This window comes from Artibeus jamaicensis, unplaced genomic scaffold (assembly GCF_021234435.1).
Source record: "Artibeus jamaicensis isolate MK-2021 breed Jamaican fruit bat unplaced genomic scaffold, CSHL_Jam_final contig_908, whole genome shotgun sequence".
Classification (NCBI taxonomy): Eukaryota; Metazoa; Chordata; class Mammalia; order Chiroptera; family Phyllostomidae; genus Artibeus; species Artibeus jamaicensis.
This window is the reverse complement of record NW_026522009.1, coordinates 7709973-7727045: the sequence shown is the minus strand read 5'-3', so window position 1 is coordinate 7727045 and position 17073 is coordinate 7709973. Positions and strand designations below refer to the sequence as shown.

At 35.8% G+C, this 17073-nt stretch overlaps 1 protein-coding gene across 1 annotated transcript in view; it reads left to right on the top strand.

The window, feature by feature from the left end:
* The window catches only part of LOC119052681 (transmembrane protease serine 11F), a 66532-nt gene that overhangs the window by 45532 nt on the left and 3927 nt on the right, over window positions 1-17073 (top strand). Inside the window, exons 5-10 of the mRNA XM_037150035.2 lie at window positions 2844-2911; window positions 4786-4949; window positions 7798-7836; window positions 11144-11345; window positions 14564-14823; window positions 16404-16546. Of these exons, the coding sequence (XP_037005930.1) occupies window positions 2844-2911; window positions 4786-4949; window positions 7798-7836; window positions 11144-11345; window positions 14564-14823; window positions 16404-16546 (876 nt within the window). The remainder of the gene's footprint in view (window positions 1-2843; window positions 2912-4785; window positions 4950-7797; window positions 7837-11143; window positions 11346-14563; window positions 14824-16403; window positions 16547-17073) is intronic.

The following is a 17073-nucleotide window of genomic DNA, read 5'->3' as shown; positions in this document are numbered from 1 at the left end:
TTAAGGTATTCCACACAGTGCAGAGCCACCCCTTTCTATGCTGCTTTGGAAAAGTTGACTTAAGTATCCTGAGCCTGAGTTTAGTCACACAGTGGGGCTGCTGAGGATAAATAAAATACTTTCCTCATGCAGTCATGTGAGGCTTAAACAAAGGAATCAGTCCCATGCCTACCTTGTAGTATGGAATTAACACATGTAAGCTGTTCTTGGTGGTTATACCAGTATTGTACTCTATCAGAATCCACCCATTTTTTTTCTTATTTGTAGAGAGAGGGGAAGGCAAGGAAGGAGAAAGAGAGGGAGAGAAACATCAGTGTGTGGTTGCCTCTCACATGGCCCCCACTGGGGGCTGGGCCCGCAACCCAGGTATATGCCCTGACTGGGAATCAAACCATGACCCCTTGGTTCACGGCCCCATGCTCAATCCACTGAGCTACACCAGCCAGGGCTACAAGAATTCACCCATTTTTAAATAGAGGTTGACACCTCCATGGCCCATCTTCTTATTAATATCACATTTTAGTTTGAAGAGATTCTTGTTTGAAGAATCTCTTGGTTTGAAGAGATTCTTGGTTTAGTTTGAAGAGTATGATTTTTTTAAAGATTTTATTTATTTATCTTTAGAGGGGAAGGAGGGAAGGAGAGAGGGAGAGAAACATCAATGTATGGTTGCCTTCTGTGCACCCCCTGCTGGGAACTGGCCTGCAGGGAACCGGCCTGCAACCCAGGCATGTGCCCTGACTGGGAATCAAACCACGATCCTGTGGTTCGCAGGCCGATGCTCAGTCCACTGTGCTACACCAGCCAGGGCTGAAGAGTATGATTTTTTATACTCTTATTTAACAGAATCTTGATCTTTTCCCAAAGTGCTATTATGTATACAGTTAAAATTTTCAGAGGGCCTTTATATAAAGAGTGGGAGACCTTAAAATCATATTGTCTCCCTATTCCTTAAGAAATGGAAATACAATGAGCTCAGAGACACTTAGTGAAACCATAAGTGATCTAACTCAGAACTGACTCAAACCCCTGGGATGGCCATCCATGCGCAGGTCACCCCGGGGTCTCTTGGCTCCCACCTTGCTTTAGAGTCCCATGGATTTCCACTTAACTTTTGGCAACACGATTTGCTGAAGAAACAAAAACAATGTGTTATTATCTTCCTCCCTTGAGAGTTGATTCTTCACTCATTTACCTATGTGTTTATTCATGGGTTTACTCGTTAAACATGCATGGAGTGTTTACTGTGGGCCAAGCAATGTGCCAAATGCTGGAGACAGAAAAATGAAGTAGACAGACTCCCAGTGGCCACATAGCTCACCTTCTAGAGTGGGAAAAACACATTTGCAAACTGGCCTGAGAGTCACTACAAGAGAATCATGTGCAAGATGTGGTGGTGACCCAAATAAAGGAGTGTTCAACTTTATTTGAGGAGGGTAAGTCAACAATAATTTAGTTGTCACTGGAGTTTCTGAAGAACAGGAGAATTTTAACTGAAGAAATTAGCCTGAGATAAAAAGTATATTGTAGGAGGAAGGAAACATATGTATAAAGTCGTAGATGTGTGAACCAGTTTAGTAGGTTTAGAAAAGAACAGATCATTCAGTAGATAAGAGAATAGGCCAGGAATGTAGGGGTGGGGCAAGGGCCAATGAAAGGATAAGGCTGTCAAGTTCAGACCGAGGGAAACATTGGGCTTGAAGCAGGAGTATAACACTTAGATTTGCACTTTAGAAATATCCTGGTTGCCAGCATTGCCGGCAACAACTGACAAGAGGAAAGATGGAGTAGAACCACATAAACATGCCAGTGAAGGGACAGCTGCAAAGGCACAAGTTCAAGGGAGCTGATTTTAGACCATAGCAGTGGGATTGCAGGAAAGGATGCAGAGTCAGTATTTCATGAGGTAAAACCTGCTGAGCATTGTCACTAGTTTAGAAGGAGGAATCTTATGGGGAAGAAAGCAATATTCCCTCTTCCAAGAGTATACAGTAATTGAGTGGCAAGATTAAGCAGGGATGTGGGCCTATGTAAATTTACATGGACTTGTAATATCTGACTCAGTTCAGTGGGGTTTTTTGCTGTTGCTTTGTGTTATTGTTGTTGTTTTTGTCTCTAAGGCAGCAACTTAACAACCTTTTGGAAATCAGAACCCTTTGGGCAATCAATTCATTGAACATTCAAAATCTTTCGCTGACTCAGATCAGAAAAGCTGAGTAATAAAATGCTAACAGTATGGAGTGTGGTGAAACTTACTTCTAAATCTAGCACCAGTTGTGAAAGCACACCTGCCACAGAGAGATGACTAACAAGTGAGCGTGTCAGAGTCACACAATAGATGTCATTACATATTATGTCAAATGCTGTAGTAATGGGATAATCACTTAAGAAATCAACAAGTTAAAATCAATAATGAACTAGATGTCATATTCAAGAATAAGGAAAACTTACAGTCGATTTTGTTAAAAGTGAGGATGCTGCCTTGAGAATTGGCACAGATATTTTAATCCATTTGATAATCATCAAAATGAACATTATTGCTAGTTTATAATATGCCAGGCAAGGTGTGAAATGCGTGATATACATTATTTCATTTAATGCTCAAAATAACTCTATGAGGTAGCTGTTGTCATTATCCCATGTACAAGAGCTCAGCAAAATTGAATGGTTTTGTTAATGGTTGTTTCTCTAAGGATTAGAGCCTGAGTTAGTCTTACCACTGTGAATAGCCTGTGCACATGTGGGAGAATAAACTGAAACCCTTGTCATACCTTAAGTCTCTTGATAAGATGAGGCATAACATTTTTCTTAAGACTAATATGTTTTACAATTTTTCTAATCAGATGTCTAGGATATTTCAACGTTCTTCGGGAGCAGGTCGGTTTGTCAGATCTCATGTTATCAAAATAAGGTAGGTAATCTTGGTTTGCAACTTCAAACCAGTACATTAAGAAGCATTGGATCAACATAATTGCTCAGCTCCCCTGAGTGAATGTTTGCTGGAACACAAAAATGTCATGAATCTTGAGCAGCCTGTTTGGTACTGCCTAGCCATTTGCCAGTCTTGATAGAAAGACATAAGGTTGCTCTATGACAAGAGACAATGTCATTTATTGGACTAAAAATAAAGGTGCTCTCCAAGAGGAATTAATGCAGGAACAGGGGGGACAATGCTGCCAACATACCCTGCTCCTTAAGCAAAGGACCCAGTAGAACTTATCCCAGTTCTGTTTGATTGTCCTTCTGAGCCTTCCCAGCAATCAGGCCATGACTTTCTCTGCAATAAGGATTTTCTTTAATGCCATTATATTTCTATTGCTATTTTTTGACATTAAAATTTTTTAATTATAGCATCTCTATATCTTTACATGTTATTAAGTATTCTTTTAAAATTATTTTATTGATTATGCTGTTACAGTTGTCTATTTTTTTTAATTAAAAAAATCTTATTGTTGTTCAAGTACAGTTGTCTGCATTTACCCCCAACCACTTCCCCTGCACCTCAGCCATCCCCACCTTCTTCCCCTGATTCCAACCCTCCTTGGTTTTGTCCATGTGTCCTTTATAGTTGTTCCTGAAAACCCACCCCCCTTTTCCATAATTTTTAAATTTTTAATACTTTCATTTTTATGCTCCCATAAGAGGCGATACCCATAAATTCATAAAGTGGTCATATACTGTTGTCAACAACTAATATAAATTACTATAATCCATCCAGGGCTTGGCACTTATTAGAATATATTTTCTACCCATTTTTTATGAAAGTTATTGTATATTAACCAATATATAAAATATGTATTTGTAATACTTACTCGTCTGCTTTACTCCTTGATGGTCAAGTAAATATGCATATGGTTAAAGGGCTCCTGCCTTTTCTTACCTCTTTGTTCTGTACAATTGTTCCTTCCTTACTTTCTTCATCCTCTCCTTCTTCCTTCACATATTTGTGATATGTTGCCAATTAAATTCATTCTCAAAAGGTGAGAGAGGCTTTCTAGACCTATACATTATAGTATAAATTGACATATTTGAAACTTTTGTCAATAGATTCCCTTTTATAACTGCTTTCTCTAATCGTCTACTTATCATCATGTGTTAACTGATCATCAGCCCCCAAAACACCAATGGCTTAACACAATAAAGGTTTATTTCATTTTGGTGGCTCAGTTCAGAGTCAGAAGTGGCAGCAGGTGATGTGGATGCTGGCAGGGATGGCAGAATCGCTCCCTGGATTTTCCACATCTGGTTGGCAGATGGAGGAAGAAAGAAGGCACAGAAGATGGAATGAGAGGTTTTTAGGGTCTGAGCCTGGAATTAGGGTACGTCATTTCTGCCCACATTCCATTGTCTAGAATTCCCTAGGGAGTTTCAATAAACTGCAGGAAAGCTAAGCAATTAAATCTAGATCTGTTCTCAGAGGCAAAGAAACCTGGGTTTGGTAAACACAAAGCATTGTCTCTTCCACATCACTTCTGATGAATAATGATGGTTACACCTTTGGCTCAGAATACCTTAAACAGCAAATCCTTTAAGTGCATGTAAAGCATGAGTTCATAAACATCTCCTCCTCCCATAACCCCTCCAGACTATGAGCCTAAATAAGGGCAGAGAACAATGTTTTTCCAGTTCTGTATCTTAGCCAGCATTTCAAGAGATAATTTAGAAATATGCTAAACACATATGCCATCCATTGTGTTACTTTAAATTAAGTGTGAATCATAATACCTAAAAGTAATTAATGATTAGAGAACTGGCTTTATTATTATCTGCTTTTTTGTTCTTTAGTCCAGATAAAAACAGTGTGAACATTCTTATGGTTCTCATGTTTCGATACCCATCTACTGGGATTGCTGAGCAACTCAGGAAAAGAATTGAGAATATTTTATATCAAAATCTGAAGACAAAGCAGGTGCCTTTGGCTATAAACAGACCATCGTTTACACTCACATGTAAGTTCTTGTACCACCTTGTGATTCCCTTACCTTGCAATCCTCTCATAAGAATTTAGGTCAGTGCGTCCTTCTCATTTTAAGAATTCCCCAGTGATATACATATATGAGTGTAGAATAAAACTAAAATAAAAATTCACCTTGAGGCCAAGTTTAGTTTTATGAATATTTGTTTTATATTTGTTTAGGCCTCTTCTGCACATCTTACATTTTCTCCATGTATTATAATGTTAGATATTTTCAAAAACATAAAAGAGTGGGTATTATTTTAATCATTGTAAGGAAGCTGAGACTTAAGGAAGTTGTAAGACATGGGACTAGCAAGCCTTGGGGCCAGACCTGGTCTTTACAGATTAGCTCTGAGGATTAGCTTCTGAAGTATCAAAGCAATACATATCTTTATGAAGGTTTTCCTCTGTAGAAAGAACAATGACATGAACTGTGAAGTGGTTCTCCAGTTTATTTCCAATTTAAAGCTTTTTTATTAATCTCTTCATTTATTCCTTATAAAACAAAAATTAGAAAAGTTGTTATGTTCTCCCTCAAAAGTGGAAGAAAATTAGGTTAAAAATGTTATGAAACTCAAAACTAAGATTACCTCAAAGTTGGTTGCAACCCTAGTTGAGAGGCTATTTCTATTTTTTATATCAACACTTAATTAGAGAAAGTAAAAAAATGTATTTCAAATAAGATTGTAAGTGTCAATGTCAGGGACTTTGTCTTTTTATTTTCTTATCCCTCCCCACAAATTCTAGTACATGTCTCACATAGCATAGGTGTTCCAGCTCTGCTCATTGCTTCTGCTTAAGTATGTCAAAGTTCAGTTACTTCTGATTTAATATATAAAAAATAAGACTTGTTCTTTGGACGTGAAAGTATTTCTCCTTTCAGCAGGCAAGAATTTAAGAAATAGATGGTCTAAAGTTAATTTCTATGTTGTTAGAAATTGGGAAACTCCTATAAATACATTGAGAGATGGAATCCCCATAGACATTAATGACAAGTTTTTTAAGAAATAATTAGTAATAATGAAGAGTATGGTTTCCACCTTTAGTATCAATCAATAATATTCTAAAACAAAACATGGTATTTTCCAGGATATTACAAATGACAATCTCAAACTAAATCTCAAAGTTTCTGATAATATACTTGCCCCTAATTCATGATCATGTATGCTAAAGTAAAAGATCTATTGTCAAAGAGATGTTAAAATGTAGGCTTTCTCATTTTACCATTAAAATTTTTTTCAGCCTTCTTGGTCATGTACACTGAATTTTTATTATACAGATTGCTTTAATATAAAGATAACTATATTCCATTTAATAAAATGCAATCATATAATTTTGTGGTCAAAATTCTACTGTATATATTGTTTTCTGCCATATGCATATTGGATTTGCCAAAAGTCTATATGTTTTTCCTGTAAAATAAAAAACACATTTTTGTTTCTACCAATAACTTTATTGATTTGGATATTTTGAGTATGTCAGCTATCTCCCTCATAGTGTAACATTGATTGTTCTCAATTTATGTCTTGATTTGACTGCCATCAACTTTAGTGGGTCTACCTGACCATTGAGCGTCATCCAGCGACAAATCTCCAGTGCAAAACATCTTTTTTAAAAAAATTACTTAATTGTTGATCACGGAACTTCTCAAACCTCCTTTTGCACATTCGATCAGTCACAGCACTTTCTCTATGCACTGCACAAATCCATTTTTTTTTGCATTTCAGTTGTGTTTTACCTTTCTTGAAATAATAAGCATAATATACCAAAAATGTGTATTTTTTCCATCTTCAATATTAAAATAGCTACACAAAAATTCACCAATTGTGATAAGTTTTTTTAAATACACAGTGATATGACAGCTTATCAAAATACTATCTAACAAAATTGTTTTGAATGAGGCTGAAGACAACTAAGTGCTACTAGAGTCATCTTATGGAAAAAAAAATGGACAAACTTTTAGGCCAAACCAATCTCTTGTTAAACAAAGAGAATTGGAATATCCAGAAAACCTCTAGTATGATTTGGGACTCACATCCTTCTTTTGGGAAAGTCAACATTCCTGAGCAACTTATCATATACTTGTCTATTTTTTCCTAACAAATAACCAAAATAAAACAAACACCTAACCACCAAAAATTAAATGACACAGACCTTAAGTGAACACTAAGATAAATTTGAAGGGAAAAGATGTCACAGGGGGAGGCAAAAAGTGGAGGAGAGATTGCAGTGGGGTGGCACCCCTGGACTGGCTGTGTATGAGAGAGCTTCCTGCCTCTAGTGCCTGTTGCTTGAGCTACAACCTTCCACCATATCATCTGAGAGAACATCCTCAGTGAGAGAAAGCCATCAACCTGCATTAAATGCATTCCTACCCTTTGTAGGCCGAAGCCTGAAAATTGGGATGTGAGGGGTCTGCATACCTTTAGCTCTCTGGAGCTGCCCTTTCAACACAACTAACCGCACACAGGCTAGTGCAACTGATATAGTGAACACCAATTGTAATAGGAATCGGTGATTGCTTTTATGAGTTATATTGAAGCTCCCAAAGAAAGCAATTAGGGACATTTATCTTTACCATTCTTTTCTAATTTTAGTTTCTAATTTCTCAGCAAAAATTAAAACCAAAATGCCCCCTTTTTATTTTAAATTAAATTTATACATTTGAGATTAAATCAGAGTAGAGAGTTATTTAGAACTTGGCTATGAAAAATCTCATGCTCTTTTGAAATGTACATGCTTTGGATAATAAGCATTTCCTAAAGAGGCCATTTGAGCAAAATTACATAAAAATAAGATCATATTCTTTTATCAACTAATTCATTTTTTGTTTATTTCAGCTATTGACAGCAAAAAGATGAGGAATCTTCTAAACAGCCGTAAGTTCCAAAACCCACAATGAACTGTCTCTTTTATAGCAAAGATAATAAATAAAAGGCATAAAACATTAGTAAAATGCATCAAGGGTTTTTTTCATTGAGGTATAGTTAATATAAAGTGATATTAATTTTAGCTGTACAATGTAATGACTTCATATTCATTTATACAATAATTTAAAATAATCACCACAAAAGAAACAGGAGTTTTTGTTCATTTTATGTTTTTGTCAAACAGTTTTATATTATTGTTTATTACTTTTAAGTTATTTAAATTTATAAATTTATACTAAACACAATTTTAAAATTTTTAGCTTATAGATTATGATAAAAAGTATATAGTATTTTTGATACAACATATGTACCTATATGTCTAACATTTTATTTAAATAATTATATTTTAATATACTGTCACAATTCAGAGAGTGTTTTAAATTTATAACTAGTTAGACTTCGTCCTGTTAAAATTTCAGGGTTTTTTTTTTTTTTTTTTTGCATTTTTCTTAGAATATCTGTTATGGTCATTTTTTGTATCACCACTCCCTACACTGGTACTTATTTATGTTTTTTTAATGGACAAATATATGTCCAATAAAGTGCTGTAAAAATGCTAAAAAACAATGAATGTTCTCTATATGTGACATGCAACACAGCATATTTTCAATGCTCATATATTTGTTCTCATTTATGTTTCAGGCTTTGGGTAAATATTTTTTCTTCCATTGAGTTCTGTCTTTTTTATAACACATTTTTTATATGCTTATCTTCTTGCTTGCCTTTATGTTTGTTAAATCCATATATGAACCTTTATCTTTTTAGTTATCAAACTCAAGCATAAAGCAAGAACTATGCGTAATGAAAAAAAATAGTCTAAATTCCTCTCCACAACTTCAATTGATTTTTCAGTTTTATATAAATAACTTCATAATTTTATTTATCACTTTAAATAGTTGATTAATATTGTTTTTGAAACATTATGTTCCACTTTATCCCCATAGTTACAATTACTTACCTATCACTAAAATCTCCTGTTATATTAATATTTACTATTCCATTCTTGAATCCTTTTTTTAATTTATTTTTTAGAGGGGAGGGGGGGGTTTTTTTTCTGCTGAGAATTGACCGATTGTTTCGCCCATTCTTGAATCTTGATTTAGTGTTACCTTTTGGTCTGCTAAACCATATCTTCAAGTCATTTTAAGCAAGAAAATTATACAAATGGTATATTGTCTGAGTGTTTGCAGATGTAAGAATATCTTTCCATTTCTTTTATTTTAATGTCTTCTAGGATTATTGGGTCTTAAACTTTTCCAGATAACCCTATATAAGATATCTGTTTTCTTCTAGTATTTTTGCTATACAATAGAGATCTGTAGCTGGTGTGATTTATATTATTATGTAGGGTATCTTTTTTTGTTTCTGATGAATATAGGAAATCTCTATAACTTGTTTGCCAAGAGATGTAGAAGTGGTTGTATTTTTACTGAATTTTGACTAGGACACTAAGACTATTTTCAATGTGGACACTATATTTTTTCTTATTCTGGGAAAATGTTTTTTCATTATAAATTCGATGATTGATTCTATTTCATTTATTCATTTCTTTCTTACTCAGTAACACAAATGATTTATTTGAATGCTCATTTTCTGACCTTCATATTAATTATTATTTATAGTTCCAGCTCAAGTTACTTTCCAAAATTCTGAAAGAATTGTTTTTTACCAATTCTATATTTCTGAAAACAACTTATATCAATTGCCTGGTCTCATTTTTTTCTCATTACTTCATCCAGGTGGATTTTATATCTGTTATGACTTTTTTTAGTGATTTATTGAACTCTATTTCATTACATAAAGCAGCTTTGTTATATATGGTCTTAGCATATTTTCCCCTTAGAGTTGCCCGCTTTTGTTATATTGTCATATTTTCTTGCATGTCTTTTCTGATACCAAACCAATGTGTCCTAAAAGTTTTGTAGAAAATAACTTTCACTAATATATTTGTATTCTGAGATTATATATTATCTGATGTAGGGAGTGCTAACCATGGTTTATTTTAGAGAAACAGACAACTGAAAGGCAGTTACTAGAGAGAGTTGGGATTGGAGGAAAATGAAGAGGATAAAGGGGGTCAAATATTTCGCCAGCAGAGGGAGATTAGATTTGGGGTGGTGACCTCACAATGCAATATTCAGATGTATCATAGAATGTACCTTTGAAACTTATATAATGTTTTAACCAATGTCAGTCCCAATAAACTTTAGAAAAACTATTCTTTTAAGAATATATATATATTTTAGTTTGTTTTATCATTTTTCCACCATCATACCCTTTTTTACCTCCACCTACCATCTCCCCTCCACAATTACTACACTGTTGTTTGTGTCCACGAGTTCTTTTTCTTGTATTTCTTTTTTCATTTGATCCCCCTATTCCTCCCCCACCCACCCACCCCTCCCAGGACTGTCAGCCTGTTCTCTATCTACAAGTCTATCTCTATTTTATTTGTTAGTTTGGTTGTTCATTAGACTCTACATATGAATAAGATCATATGGTACTTTAAAATGTCATTATTGTTTAAATTCAGGGTTTGCGAAGACAACATATAGATTTATGTCAAGGGAGAGTCATGACCTACATTACTGAGCTCTCTCCTAGCAGTAAAATTACACACTTTGATGTAGATCCTTTTAATTTTATATCCAGTTGTTGCTTACCAGCTAGGTGACCTCCAGCAACTTATGTTCTCTTTCAAAGGCTGAATTTTCTCTTCTGAAAGTGTTTTGTTGTAAATGCGTCTAAAACTCTTAGCATTTTAAATCTTTTTATTGAATTTATTGGGTGACATTGGTTAATAAATGGATAGGTGTACAATTCTATAATATATCATCTATATATTATATTGTGTGTTCACCACCCCAAGGGAAGTCTCCTTTCATCACCATTTAATTCCCCTATACCCTCTTTTACCTCCCCTTATCCCCTTCCTATGGGTACTCATCCTACGGGTTCTATACATTTTTGGTGATCACTAAATTATCTACCAATCTACTTATTCATCTATATATGCTTTATGTAGAGAGACAGAAGTTGATTCCTGGATTGGATGCCTTGAAATAATAGCAAATATTTCTTATGAACCTTTTAAGATCAGTAGGACCCCTACATATAATAGACTGAGCATTAGAAATGGATTAAAGAGTAGGAGGTGCAATGTATTATCTAGGCATTAGCACTCAATGCAAGTCAGTATATGCATGTTTCCCTCCTCCTTTTCATGAAAACAAGCTAATGGATATTTCTGTGACAGGCTGTGGACTAAGGATGACATCTTCAAACTTGCCATTACCAGCATACACTTCTACAGAAAGGATTGTCCAAGGAAAGGAAACAGCCATGGAAGGGGAGTGGCCATGGCAGGCCAGCCTGCAGCTCAAAGGGGCAGGCCATCAGTGCGGAGCCACCCTCATCAGTAACACATGGCTCCTCACAGCAGCTCACTGCTTCCGCAAGTAAGTTCACCGGGGCTGTCTTCTTTATTTAGTGACCAGTTGCCATCAGTTGATTCAATGCTTGAGAAGAGTCTAATGTCTCCAGCTTATCTCCTGCTCCATTATGAATGGCAACTGGTCCTCCTAAAAGTGTCCCCCTAAAATGCACTTTGTCCCCCTAAAATGTACTTCGCTTACTGTATGCCTTCATCATGTTCATCTCCTCTCCCTGCTCTAAGTGACTGTGACTTGTGGTTTACATCACTCTCATGGCTCTCACCCTATATTTTCCTATTATCAGGATGTTAGTGCTATCTTTCTTACTATATCATAAATTATTTTAAAGACTGGTTATTATACATGTAACAAGTTTAAACTTTTTTGTATATGCAAGGAGAAAATTTAGCTCCTTCTTTTTTTTTGTTATTAATCCTTCTATTTTCCCACAACCAACATCCACTATATCTTTATAAATAAGATAAAATCTAAGATACCGCTCTTGCAGCTGTGCCTCCCAACTGCATCCCCCAAAACCCCTGTGGCTTATGTGGACCAGAAAGGTATGTGGATGATAGGAAAGAAAGACCTGCCATTCTCTCACCACCCTCGCAGTATGGAAGGCTAGTCATATGGGCCCCAGCAGGAGCACTCTGCTTGAGCTTTCACAGTTGTAGCTCTTAAAGCTCAGCTCTGTCAATACAAGTATGCAGATATACAAAGCACCCTATTGCCCCAGGTGATCAGGGGACACACCTTTTTTTCCTCCTAGAGGTTTCACCATTACGGTACAGGAAGTTTTTCCTTTTAAACTCTCAAAAGGTAAAGGCTCCTGAATGCAGCCCTGGCCAGTGGCACTGTTCATACCATTCTTTCAAGAAAATTATCTTTGGCGAGTCTAAGAGGCTCTTGACTGTCCTTGTAAGGTACCTATACTTTTATGTGTAGGGCAGATGTGTCAGGGGAATGACCTAATGAATTATAGGAGATTGCCACTCTCAACAGAAGAGAGAAGTGACTCCTTTACAAAGGAGTCTCTTCTTTATAAAATAACTAGCATTATGCCTTACGTAAACTTGTTTTACTAATTGTTTAAGGCTTTCTGAATTTTTGTTCACATAGTGCTCCAATTTTAACACTTGTTTTGGGGAATATCATCTATTTTTATTTATAACTAATCTCTATTCATATAAATTAAAAATAAATCTAGATGTCAATTTATTAATATTTAGTGAAGGATGTAAGCTATAGTAATTAAGATACCTGTTTCAGCAGGTCCAGTGTAGTCTTTGTGGGCTAAAAGACCCAAATGGGAATTGACCATCGAGTATGGTAAAATACAGATAACTGATGACCTTAATAAGAGAAATTGTGGTGGTAAGGTGGGATGGGAATGAATGGAATTGATGATAGAATAAGGATTGGATGCAGTGAGTTTAGATGCCACTTGCAAGTAATTTTTAAATCAATGGGAACAGGGAAATTTGACAGGTGACAGTGGTTGCAGACTCACGGGAAAGATTTCTTAAAATATGAATGATGGCATATTTTACACTGATAATAATAACTTAAAAGTGTTGGGAAATAGAATGACCCTGGATAGGGTTCAATTTGGGGGATGGTAACAGTTTCAATGAACAGTGCCATCCAGTTCTGTGAAGGATAAATACAGTGTTTTTTGAAGACACTATTACAATTATCCCAAGGACTTTTAAATTTTTATTCTATAAAAAGAGTATATTTTTTAAAATCATGTTTAAGACAAATGTTAGTATCTTTACAACCACTAAAAAAAATCCCTGTCTTTGTGAAATAGTGTGAGCAGGGAAAAAAGTTTTTGACCGGAGAGCATGAGGCCTGGGCCCTCTCTTTCTGACACTAAGCAGCTGCATATGTTCCTCACTGGAGCAAGCCTGTTAGCTTCTGAGTCTTGGTATCCTTAGCCACAAGCATGTTGAACGGGGCCTACTACAGGGAGCTTTCTTTCTGGTTGACAATGAATGAAGAAATGGGGTACTTTCTTTTATCCACTCAGTTAGCTCCTTGAGGACTGAAGTCACATGTATCTTGTATCTCCCAGAATTCTACTTTTCAAATGAGTTCTTCAGCCCTAAGATTTCAGCTTTAGATAAGAATGTCATTTAAGTATAAAGAAGTAAAAGAGCTGAGAGAGGAGCCCTCTGCATCTCTCAGTCCCCTCCCTACCCCCACACCCTGTTCTGCCTGTTCACCCCTGGGGCATTGCCTAGTACTTTGAAAACCACTGATCTTTCGGCTCTTCATTACACTGAAACTTTTGTGATTCATCAACACAGTAACCTTGTATAAACAAGGAAATCCCCTTTATGAACTCTCCTCTGTGTGATTTCCTTCTACATAATTTTCTTCTACACAGAGAATTTCAAGTTTCTATGTATTTCTAATCATTGATGGAGATAAGAAGAAAAAGGACTGAACTTTGGGGAAAAATATAAAGATGAAGAGATGGTAGTGTGACATAGCAGTTGCTTGTGCTGTAATTTTGTGGGAGACAAAAGCATGTGTGAGGCGAGAGCCTCAAAAACAGTAGGAGGGACTGACCAGGCCAGATCAAAGGGTGGTGAGAACTCTCACAGCATGATGTTGAGTCAGGGCTGCTTAGGCCTTAATATCCAGACAGGGTCTGGGTGTAGGTGAGGAAGCAATCCAGTACACACACAAGAGTTTGTATACACAAGAGATAAATTAGGTACACTCTATCTCAAGGATAACAGTAAGACCCAGTAAACAAGAGTCAACATGTGAGTCATCAAATAAGAATGGGTAGAGTGTCTGATACACAGGGAAATGCCTTTTAGCATGTGTAATAGCCAAAGCAAATCAATATTACTATCGCTACATTTCATTTAAATTATACAAGACAGAATCTAATGAGTTTCTAATAAATTAAGAAATTCAAGATTAGAAATTAATTGTATAATACCCATTACTATTATTAACCCAGATGAAGCATTGAAATTTTATTTAGTTACTGTGTTCTTTTTAGAGCATAACATTTTAGAGGATGAAAATATTGAAAAGGTTTTCATATGCTTACATCAGTTTGTTTAACCTCTTTTTTCAATAAAGTCATCAATTTCAAATTCTCTCACTATACGAATTTTTTAGGCACATAATGCCAATAGCTGGGAAGAAATATACTCTCAATCTTTTTTAAAATATAAAGTTAAGCATCATAAATTTTTTTCTTTAATGTTTTACAGAAATAAAGACCCAAGTCAATGGATTGCTACTTTTGGTGTCACTATAACACCACCAAAAGTAAAACGAGAAGTGAGAAAAATTATTATTCATGAAAATTACCGGAGAGAAACAAATGAAAACGACATTGCTTTGGCTCAGCTCACTACCCGAGTTGACTATTCAAACGTAGTCCAGAGAGTTTGCCTCCCAGATGCAGCTATAAAGCTGCCACCTAGAGCAAGTGTATTTGTCACAGGGTTTGGATCCACTGTAGATGATGGTGAGTAGCTCAACACAATTTACCAATATAAATATCTCTTAGGCTCTGACAAGCTGGCTTAGGAAATCTCTGTTTAGATTTTTCATAAAAATAGTGTTGATGCTTCCAATGTGTATGGCCCCAAGAAGATCATGGTCAGGGTTGGCTATGGGTTAAAAAGTAAAAGAAATCAGGTCCCTGTCCTCGAGGAGTTCACAGTTAATTGAACCAATGACGAGAAGGGGGAGAGGCTAATACGGAAGAAGTGAACAGACTGCTTTACATGCTGTAAGAAGGGACAAGGGAGCAAGTGACTCCGAGTTGTATATTTCCCACATGCAGTCACCCCTGGTTAGTTTATACTTCAAACCACAATCTTATGATACTTTTTTTCTTCTTCTTTTTAAAATTCCTCCTCATGTTAGTGAGGATTTGTTATATATACAACAGTGCTTTGTGAATTTTTATTTTGGTTAATTAATAGAATCTTTATTTCTTTTTCTCTGTCCCACTTCCTAAGAGATTTAAAAGACATCAGTTCTAAAATTTTATAAACTGAAGACTGGAACTTAAATTTCTAGGTACTAGTTCATTCTGTTTTAAAGAGAGAGGATAATTAAATATTTTAAAAGTGGAAATGAGAAACATTTAAGGTTTTATCAGGGACATCCTGAAGAAACTAGGAGACAAATGATACTATATCTTAATCTGATTTTTATTATTTTTGACAGAACTTGATTATATGTAAAATTTCCCAAATGCCCCATGCACCTCCAACTTGACTTTGTGAGATGCTGTTATAAGTTTCCTTCAGTCTTCCCTTCCCTTCCCACTAACTCGGGGCTACTCACCAACAGTTTCAATCAGGAGCTCTGAGCTACTTCCTACTCTTCCCGTACTCAATTGTGCAATATTCTCTCCTCACTACTCCTGGCCCTGCTGGTGTCCAGTTGCTAGTTTGTCCTGGACATCTGTTCAGTTCCCCATGCTTCAGGGCGCCCCCAAATGACACACTACAGCCTAGAGTAGTGCAAACAGCTCTGAGCATCACACAGCCTGGTCTCTGCTTGAATAGCTTTTGGGAAATCAGTCAAATTTTCTGAGCCTTAATTTCCTTATATGGAAAAATGTGCCAATTAGATAAGATCAGTGTGATGTACCTTCTCCTCATGGGAAAAAATGTGATATATATATATAACACACACATACATATATTGTATTCATATATACACACATGTGTGTAATATTGCATTTAGTTGCAAGGGTTCCAATAGCTTTTGAAGAACCACTGATACAATTCTGGGCTGTGTATGTTTATGGTTCCTCGAGTGTAGACATTTATGAAACAGAGATAAAATTAGGCAACAGTTAATGTTAATAAATGGGAGGGAGGTGGGGGGCGTGGCGGGGTGGGCTAGGATGGAAGTAAAAGACAGAATACTGTAGTTAAAAAATAATTAAATTAAAAAATTTGAAAAAATAAAAATAAAATATTATTGTGCTTTTGCTCCTAGGTATAAACACTTCATGCGTCTTCCATGTCTTAGATACAATTGTATTTGAAGAATGTGTTTTTGTTCATTTGTTTGTCTGTGTAACAGGACCTACACAAAACAAACTTCGGCAAGCCAGGGTGGAAACCATAAGCAGTGATGTGTGTAACAGAAAGGATGTGTATGATGGTCTGGTAACTTCAGGAATGTTATGTGCTGGATTCATGGAAGGGAAAGTAGATGCATGTAAGGTAAGTCCAAAGTCAAGGTCAAAACATGAAAAGGAAAGTTTCCGTTAGGCATTTCTAAGTTTGGCATATATTTTACTTGGGAGGAAAAAAGTGGCATCTATTTCACCAAGGACCCAGTTTATTTAATAGTCACAATAACAGAAATTATTACATTGAATGTTTACTGTGTGCCAGGCAAAGTACTGAGCACTTTTTATATGTTATTTTATTTAATATGAGATCAAACAAGTACTTTCATTATATCACAAGTGAGAAAATTGAAGCCTGTTGCTTCTATTTCTGGTTCACACAATCACTCTCATGGTCTATTGTTATTTTCTTAAAATTGAAAACAAAAAACCACAGAAACCTCTCCCCCGATGACAGCTTTATTCAGGTCTGTCATCATCTCTCATGTGTCTTGTTTTACCCCCACCTCTGAGTCTCTGTCCTTGGTCTCATTTTCTGATCGCTTTGAAACCTGAAACAGGTCTCTTTCTCATCCCAAGCCCTGTAATATTAACACTGATACCTTTAAATACTGGATC